This window comes from Xiphophorus hellerii, chromosome 17 (genome assembly GCF_003331165.1).
Source record: "Xiphophorus hellerii strain 12219 chromosome 17, Xiphophorus_hellerii-4.1, whole genome shotgun sequence".
NCBI classification, from domain to species: Eukaryota; Metazoa; Chordata; class Actinopteri; order Cyprinodontiformes; family Poeciliidae; genus Xiphophorus; species Xiphophorus hellerii.
The window spans coordinates 589,300-598,404 of NC_045688.1; the positions used below are offsets into that span (position 1 = coordinate 589,300).

The window sequence follows — 9,105 nt, forward strand, 5'->3', positions numbered from 1 at the left end:
TGAATGTAAACTAAATTACATCCATTAGGTTTTATAAACTCTGGGTTTGAATCAGCCACATTTTCCTTTTCCCAACAACAAGTTGAAAGGTTTTAATGGTTTCTATGAAGGAGAATCAGTGATTTTTCTCTTGGGAAAATGTTATTTAATCATCCAATTAGCTTTAATGTTAATAAAAATCTGTATATTCTCAGTATTTATGTAAAAAATGTAAACATACCGAGAATCTAATGCAATGCTGACATTCCAGATCTGGTTCCTGTATTTACAATGAAGAGTTAAATTCGATACCAGCTGTCAGGAAATGACTGTCCCGTTTCAGGCCTGAACAATAATCATTGTGTTTCTACTGAAGGAAACTAACCGAGTATTAAAAACAGAATAAACCGACAGGAGAACAGCTTTCTGGGTTATTGTTCAGAAAATACAAGCAGAAAGAAAATCCTCTGAACGTATCATCATGACTGCAAAGGAAAATTCATGTGTGGAAACTGGAAACATAATTATGTTGTTCAGTTTTTATCTTTTTTAGCTGTTTTGGCTCACAACACATTTTAGATCCTCAAGTCTAACATTGAAATTGTTTGGAGTTTTAGGATTTAGGTGATAATCCAGATTATTCTCAATATTTTTTCATTAATCCAAATTTATTGGATGTTAATTTATTCTTAGAAAAAGTTTACAACCAAAAAAAAAAAGGTGAACAAACAAACTTTTGGCCACATTTTAGATTTATTCTATCCTAGTTGTCCTTAAAGCCAAAACAATTATGGTTTCCAAGTGACTTTTATTTAATAACTGCTTAGCTCCAGCTTGTGTTGGTAAATCATCCATATTTCTTTATTTTATATCTGAAATATGTTAATTAAAGTTGCAGTATGATGTGTTTTCCATGTGCCATTTTATAGCATAATGAAGTAACTATGTTAGAGTCAGCTGTTATAAAAACACTGTATATATCAAACATAACTTAGAAGAAGTTTTACTTTGTAATTTAAAATTGGGCCACTGTCTCTTTAAGAAGCTCCCCCTTCAGGAAGTCATCCCAACATGGCTCCTCTATTAACCCTTTACCAGCGTTTTTACCAGCATTGCTCTGAGAATAACTCCATAATGAGCTCAGCAGTTCCACCAGCTGTTTGCTAATTGCTGCCGGCTAGTCTGAAGGAGCTGCGTGGGGGAGGAGCTGCGTTTTGAAGGTGGAGCTAGGTCCAAACAGGCGTTTTAACAGCTGAATGGTTGCCATGGCGATTAAATGATTTCTTAAAGAAGCATGAACGAATCAAAGCAACACTCCAGACTTGCTTTAGATCAGGGAAAAACATTAAATATGATGGAAAGTTCAAAAAGTAGATTTTATATGATACTGCCGCTTTAACAAAGCCATTATGAAAAGAGCTGCTTAACCCACAACAGGAAGTGAACGTTCCCCGTTTGGACCGAACCAAGCTCTCCTTTAGCTCCCTGGGTTGAGGTCTGCGGTCGGGCGTGTCTGCAGTCAGGACGCCGCTGTGGCCGGCGGACAGTTTTTGAAGGTGAAGTTGAGGTCGGACGGGAGCGGCGCCTGCAGGCGGGACAGCAGCGTGGTGCGCCGGATGCTGCTGTCCGAGTCCTGCTGCCGCAGCCGGTCCCGCAGCCGGCGGCAGCAGGGCAGCAGGCCCAGGAAGTCCGACAGCAGGTGGCCGCTGAAGATCATGTAGATCCAGGGGTTGCAGCAGCTGTTGAGGCTGGCCAGCAGGGCGGACAGCGTCACCGCCGGGTTCTCCGAGTCTGCAGGACGAAAACAAAATGATTAAATAAAATGAAGTTTAAAAAATCACCAGGCTGAGTTTCAACTAGACAAACAGCTTGAGTTGTTTCTGGAGTCTCAACCAACTGAAGGGAACTAGCTATTGGCTGTCTTTAAAGTCACTAGATGATGTCATCATCTAATTTGCATATTTGGTGATTTGTGATTGAAGCGGCACTACGACAGAGTATGAGGGTCATACTAAGGGAATAAAATTAAATTACAAAAATAAAGTTGTACCAACTTTATTTTTGTATTTCAATCTTTTTTCTCCTACAACTTTATTCTTCTAGTTTTTTGACTTTATTCTCATCATTACGACTTTTTTCTGAATTTAATCTCGTTATTACGACTTTTTTTTCGTACGACTTTAAGAGACTTTTATGACTCTTTTGTTGTACGGATTAATTCTTGTATTATTTCAGCATTACTGTCGTACAACTTTATTCTGGTTATTTGATCACATTATTCTCTAATAATTACGACTTTATTTTCATTGTTTTGACATTATTGTTGTACCACTTTATTTTTGTATAATAACGACTTTCTTCTGGTATTATTTTGACTTTATTCTTATTCAGCTTTACTCTTGCAATATGATTTTATTCCGATTTTTCCCCTGTAATATTAGAACTTTGTAACCTCAGCAGTGTGTGCGATATATCGGTATCGGCCGATGTTATTGTTGGTCCGTTTATCATCACCAATAAAGATTTTTATGAACTTTCAGCTGTTAAAGTTAAGAACGAGTCACTTCTTATTGAATCCAAACAATGAAATGTGAAAAGTTTTTTTCACATCTTTTTCCTGATGATTTTACATTCTGATGAGTCTTAACATAAAGAAATGATAAATACTTTTTTCTCTACAGCTTTTTAGTGCTGTAAAATATTTTTGTTGTTCATTCTTTATCTAAAAAAACAAACAGATTTAGTTTATATCCGTTTTTTCATTAAAAAGTATAATTTATTCTTGATTTTAAAGGAAAATGAAACTAATTTGTGTAAACATCAAAAACTACATTTTTAAAAAATGATAAATCGCATTTTAGGTAACAGAAGACAAATAAATGTATGATGACGCTTTATTTAATTACTACAGCAAATATAAATTAAAGTGAATAATTGTGGATATGTCTAATCTACGGGATAATTAATTAGTATTAAATACGTTTTGGTCATTTAGAGATTTAATTTTTAAATTAACTTTAAAAGTTTAGAACGAGACAAACAGTTTGGATGAAGATATAAAACTAAAATAATAATCATCAATTTTATTTATCTTCTCTAAACACTCAGGAATCTAAATAGAAAACTTGACATTAATCAGAGATTAAAAGCTTTTAGGGAGAAGAAAATGAACAGTTTGCTGATTCATTTTTGTAAAATGTTTCGTTTTGGAAACAAAAGTGCAGATCTTTAACTCACCACAATAAAAAAATCTGATTATTATTTAGAAGCAGAAATTATGACCAACGGTGTCAGGAGGTGTTATAAAAACATAAACCATGACATTAATCATGCATTGAAAGCTGCGATGGAAGGTAAAATAAACATGTTGTTGATTTATTTCCATACAAAATTCAGTTTTACAAACTAAAAGCGCGGATCTGGTCAGAGCCCGTTAGAAAAGAACCTCAGGAATAAAATGTAGAAGAATTTAGCAGCAGGTCGTGAGATCTGCGACAAGACGTGTTGAAAAAAAGTCAGTAATTGAGCTAAATTACAAACAGAAAACTTCCGTAAATAAATTAAAACATAAAACAGGAAGTTAAAAGCTGTTATGAAAAAAAAAATTAACAGTTTGTTCCTTTACTTTCATTTAAAAACAGAGAAAAAGCCCCAGAGGAATAAAAACGATCATTTATGAGACCCACCGTGCCAGGAGAAGGTTTCGTCCCAAACGGACCACATCTGAACGGTGAAGAACGGAGCCCAGCAAACCACGTAAGCCACCACGATCACGAAAGTCATCTTGACGGTGCGCAATTTGGCGCGGGAGATGGTGGAGACGCTGCTGACGGAGTTCCTGCCCAGGATCCCGGACCTGCCGCCCGCCGCCGAACCGCCCGCCGCCGCGCTCTTCCTGCGCGTCTTGCCCTTCAGGTTCCTCCAGATCGTCCTGCAGATGAAGCCGTAGCAGAACACCAGCACGGCCACCGGAACCAGGAAGATCCCCGCCGTGATCCAGGTGATGTAGGCGCGCAGCCCCCACGGCTCCACGAAGTGACCCCAGCAGTCGTAGACGGCCGAACCGGGCCGAACCTCGCTGAGGGAGAAGATGAAGTACTGCGGGGAGCTGAGCAACAGGCTGCACGCCCAGCTGCAGCTGATCATAATGTAGGCGCGCTGCGTGGGCTGCTGCAGGCTGCGCAGCGGGTGGCAGATAGCCACGTAGCGGTCCACGGTCATCATCACCATCATGTAGGTGGAGGCGAACATGCCCAGAACCTGCAGGTGCTTCACGATGCGGCACAGGAAGTCCGGCCCGTAGAAGCGGAAGGTGACCTCCCAGCAGAGCTGCGGCAGCACCTGGAAGAAGGCGACCACCAGGTCGGCCAGGCTCAGGTGCTTCATGAACAGGTGCATGCGCGACAGCTTTCTGCGGCTGCGCAGCATGGCCAGCAGGACGCTCAGGTTCCCCGCCACCGCCGCCGCGAACGCCAGGCTCAGCACCGTGATCTCCAGCTTGGCCACCTCCTCGTTGCGCCCGAACGGGTCGGAGTGGTTGGCGGTCCCGCTGAGGTTCCGCTGCGTGGCGTTGAAGGAGCGCATGGTGGCGCTCCGGAGAGACGGAAGCGGAGAGGGGACAAACAGCAGGAGACGCGTCTGGGCGCAGCTGATGCGGGTCTGCCTCTTTTAGAGCTTCCTGTGGAAACCCCATGCACGCAGGGGCGGTCCTAGCCCGTTTGGTGCCCGGGTCAACATGCTCAGGTTGCCAGTTCTGGCCGTTTTCAGCCCAAAACAACGTAAAACCCCAAACCGGCCCAGATCTGTTGATACATGGATTTAACCAGAGTTGGGTAGGAGCTGGTTACATTTATCTGAGTAACTTTTAGGAAAAAAAATGTTTTCTGAAAAGTACTTTGACTTCGCTGCACTTTTGAGTATTTTTATTTGAAGTATTCTTGAGTAAAATTTCTGGATTTTCTCCCCACTGAATGAAAAACAAACCTGTTATAAACAAACAGCTGCAGCTTCTGTTACAGTTTCATCAGTTTTTCCATTAAGAAAAACATTTTTTACCTGACTGTTATTTTTTGCTATTTATACAAATTGTTGGAATTTTTATCCTTAAAATACCAAAATTTTCATCTGATTATGTAAGAACAATTTTTTGCAATTTATTTTATGTCCTTCTTTAAATAACATCGTAAACATTGTATTCATATATTTCTGCCAAAAGGCATTTGTTTGTTTTTTTGAGTCTGTAAACTCCACTTAATGAATAATTGATTACTAAATTAGTTGATTGTTTTAATAATCGATTAATTGCTTCAGTTTTAGATGAGAGACACCAGAACCCATGATCCAGACTACCTGAAGGCTCCAGAACCCCAGCAGAACCGTAGGCTGATCTCCTCCATGCCACGCCGCATTGATGCAGTAATTCATGCAAACCAGAAACTGGAAGCACAGAAATTACATTTCTAGTTATTGATCTTCTATAATTCATAACTTGTTCATTCAGCTCCAGATTGCAGTCAAGAGAAAATGTTTCATCTGCAGAAACTGGAGCTCTGTAGACAAACAGATTAAATATTGATCATCTTCATAAACACCAGCAACTGTCGATGTAATCAGCATCTAATCAGCAGATCTACGTTTCGCTCTAAAGCGAGTCTGAGTGTCGACAACCAGATAACCTCAGAGGCTCAGCTTGTTTTTAATCAGGGAAACCTGCGTCGCTCCTGATGGAGAAGGAAAACTCCTGCAGGCAGAGCAGAAAGCAGATTAAAGTTGCAGCTCTGCTGCCTTTAAGACCAAGACCAACTTTTATGAGAGGCGACAACTCCAGAAGTTCTTCAGGGCTTTGGTTTTACACTGGACTGCAGAGAATAACTACAACTTTTCTGAAGAAATGAGCAGTCCAAGGCTTCCTGCCAAAGTGTGTGTACGCTGGAATCCAGCGTACTGATGATAAAAAAGTTAGCTAAAATAGTAAGGTTAGCTTAAGTAGCATCACTAGCATGTGGATGTACATTGACATACTGCATTCAGTATGCTAAATGTGAGCAATACATCAAAAATGAGCTAAAATCCTTAGTCTCTCAGCCAAAATGCTTATTTTAGCTATAATGCTAACGTTAGCATGAGGGCTATCACTAGCACACAGAGTCACTAGCATGTTGACGCTATCAGTAGGATGTAAGTTATCACTAGCATGTTGCGTAACACTGACTTACTCCACTCAGTATGCTAACATTAGTGTATTAGCTAAAATGCTAAGGTTAGCTTAATGCTATCAGTAGAACATAAAGTAGCTGAAATTGCTTGATTATATCTGAATTTGAATCTTAATAGTTTAACTATTATAAAAGATATTTTGTTTAGATCAGCAGTGGATTGATTTTTATTCTCCTAATAAATGAAATAATTATGAAAACTGCCTGTAATAAAGATGATTTGATTATCTGCAAACATTAAAGTGATAAAAATGAGGAAACCCAGAAGAAAATGAAGGATTAAATCTCTAGACTCACTGATCCTCTTACTGAAGGAGAAATCAAAAATCATTCAAATGAAGGTCAGGGTGTGAAAACTTGTTTCATCAGAACCGACCATTAAGGAAAAAAAACAGAAATAAAATTCAACATTGGTGAAACTTCAGCTTTCTATGATTTCATCAGGAAAGAGGGAGTCGAAGCTTTCAGCCTGACGAGGGATTAATAAAGTCGCTTTTATTTGATTAAAAGCATTTTATGATTCCTAAAGGAACTGGATGATTTTACTGCTGCAGGAACTTTGGAAACAAAACCAACTGGGTCTTTTAAACATCCATAACAGAAAAAAACTTTCCCATTTTATAACAATAATCTGTTTTCACTGGAATATCTACAGATGAAAACTTTAGTTTTACATTTCCTTATGAAATTTTACTTGATTTTTGTGTTGTAGTTTCTTAACTCTACCTCAAAAAGGATTTTGTTTTGACTTTCCCTGAAATTATCATTTTTTGCTCTTTATTTAGGAAAAAACACATTTGTTTTGTTCTATTCTTTGTTTATCTTGTTAATGTCATGAATCGGTGCGGTGAGGCAGACGCAGCGGACCCAGGTAAGATGAATAATGATATTTAATGATGAAAACACAGTTCAGGCAGCACGCACATAAACGCATTGACAAGACACTGAATTGACAAGACACTGAATTGACAAGACACTGAATTGACAAGACACTGACACGGACCCGACGAGGAACAAGGAACACAGGTGGAGTTAAATACACAGCAGGTCATCACAGAACGAGACACACCTGGGAACAATCAAGGGGAGGACAGGACAACGAAGAGACTCAAGGACACAGAAAACTCGAAATTAACACACAGAAAACACAGAACACGACATTTAATTAACTATTAAAGTATGTAATTCATCTTTGTTCAAATTCTTTCTTAAGTTTTAACAATATAATTCAAGGGTAAAAAACAAAAAAACACCAAAATGTCAGAAGTTTGATATTAAATCAAGCTTAGATGATAAATGTATCAGTATTAGCATCGATATCAATGTCATAATAAGCAATAAATCAATGAATCGCATGATAAATGAAAGCAAAATCAATCATTTCCATTTGCATTGTTTATTGTTTTTTCTTTTTACCAAAAACTGGATGATAAAAGTCTTCAGTTTGTTGCTTTTTTTAAGGATAATTTTGTCTCCAGAGACTTTATAATTAATATTATTTGTTGTTTTGTTTATGTATTTTGGATATTTAAAATATCTTTCAGCTCCGGTGAGAAATATTCATTAGAATTTAAAGTTAATTGGTATATGAGAATGTGTTTTTGTAGTATTAGTATCAGGGCTGCACTGATTGTGGTTTTCTGGCCGATTGCCGATTATTGATCTTTAAAAACTTTGACCTTCTGATTTTGGCTGATGCAAATTTTTTAAAATCTGAAACGTTGCTAAATATTGGAAAAAAGTTGCTAAGTTGGGAAAAGTGGGATGATTATTGTTAGATGGAAACGTGCAGACATGATCTGGTGGGCAGGGCTAATGTTGTGGGCGGAGCTAATCCAGTAGGCGGGGCTAAGCTGTTGGGAGGGGCTAACAGTCAAACCTCTCTAAAGACAGAAAAGCAGAAGAGGACAGCGGCTGATTTTTAGATCTTTGCTGAGGTAGATAAGATCGGCTTCACCTGTCAGCTGATTACTGACCCAACAGTAAGGATAAGTCAACCGGCTGATAATTCAATGCACCAATAATTAGTATTATAACTTCTGGGAAAATTTGTAATCAACTGAGTCTCTTGGTATTTATTTGGTAGAATTTCTTTCCAGAACTACCTGGTTTGAGACGTGGTTCAGAAAGAATCGTGGAGTAACTTTGCTGCGTTTCAGCCTCTTAATGTCCAATTTCTATGCAGAGGAGAGGAGAGGAGAGGGGAGGGGAGGGGGAGGGGAGGGGAGGAGAGGAGAGGAGAGGAGAGGAGAGGAGAGGAGAGGAGAGGAGAGGGGAGGGGAGGGGAGGGGAGGGGAGGGGAGGGGAGGGGAGGGGAGGGAGGGGAGGGGAGGGGAGGAGAGGAGAGGGGAGGAGAGGAGAGGAGAGGGGAGGGAGGAGGGGAGGGGAGAGGGGAGGGGAGGGGAGGGGAGGGGAGGAGAGGAGAGGCGGCTGCCGATCAGACGGTTACATAATGTGTTTTGGTCAAACAATGGTGCTAATGCTCAGACCTGCCACCACTCACATTTATGCCTCTGCGGTTATGGAGCCGTCAAAGTTGGCCGGAACTGACAGATAATGGCGGCCGGTATCCGCGGCGATAAGCGATCAGACCCGCCAGGCGGCTGCGTGTGTTTAACACAATCAGCCATTGTGTCACCGGTTCTGGACCGGTTCTGGTTCCTTTCTGTTAGTTCAGAACACATGCACACAGCGTGTTTATGTAACAAATTTTAGATTTAAAAAAAAAAAACTGGGAAAAATGCAACATAGCAAAACTTAAAGTAATTTTTTACCAATAAATAGATTTTTCTCTATCTTTTTATTCAATATAGTGAATAAAAAGTTAAAGCTCCTCTTAAATGATTACTGAACTGACGCATTAGGGCCAAAAAACATGAGAATAAAATTATAATGACTTTATGTATTAAAC

General features: G+C 39.7%; 1 protein-coding gene across 1 annotated transcript; it reads right to left on the reverse strand.

Moving 5' to 3' along the window:
* Positions 1–1,074: 1,074 nt before the first annotated feature.
* Positions 1,075–6,943, reverse strand: LOC116736389 (arg8-vasotocin receptor-like). The gene is made up of 2 exons (XM_032588810.1): positions 3,666–6,943; positions 1,075–1,770 (listed from the first exon to the last, which is right to left on the reverse strand). The coding sequence occupies exons 1-2, from the start codon at positions 4,561–4,563 to the stop codon at positions 1,499–1,501; spliced, it is 1,170 nt and encodes a 389-aa protein (XP_032444701.1). The 5' UTR covers positions 4,564–6,943; the 3' UTR covers positions 1,075–1,498.
* Between the last annotated feature and the right edge of the window lie 2,162 nt (positions 6,944–9,105).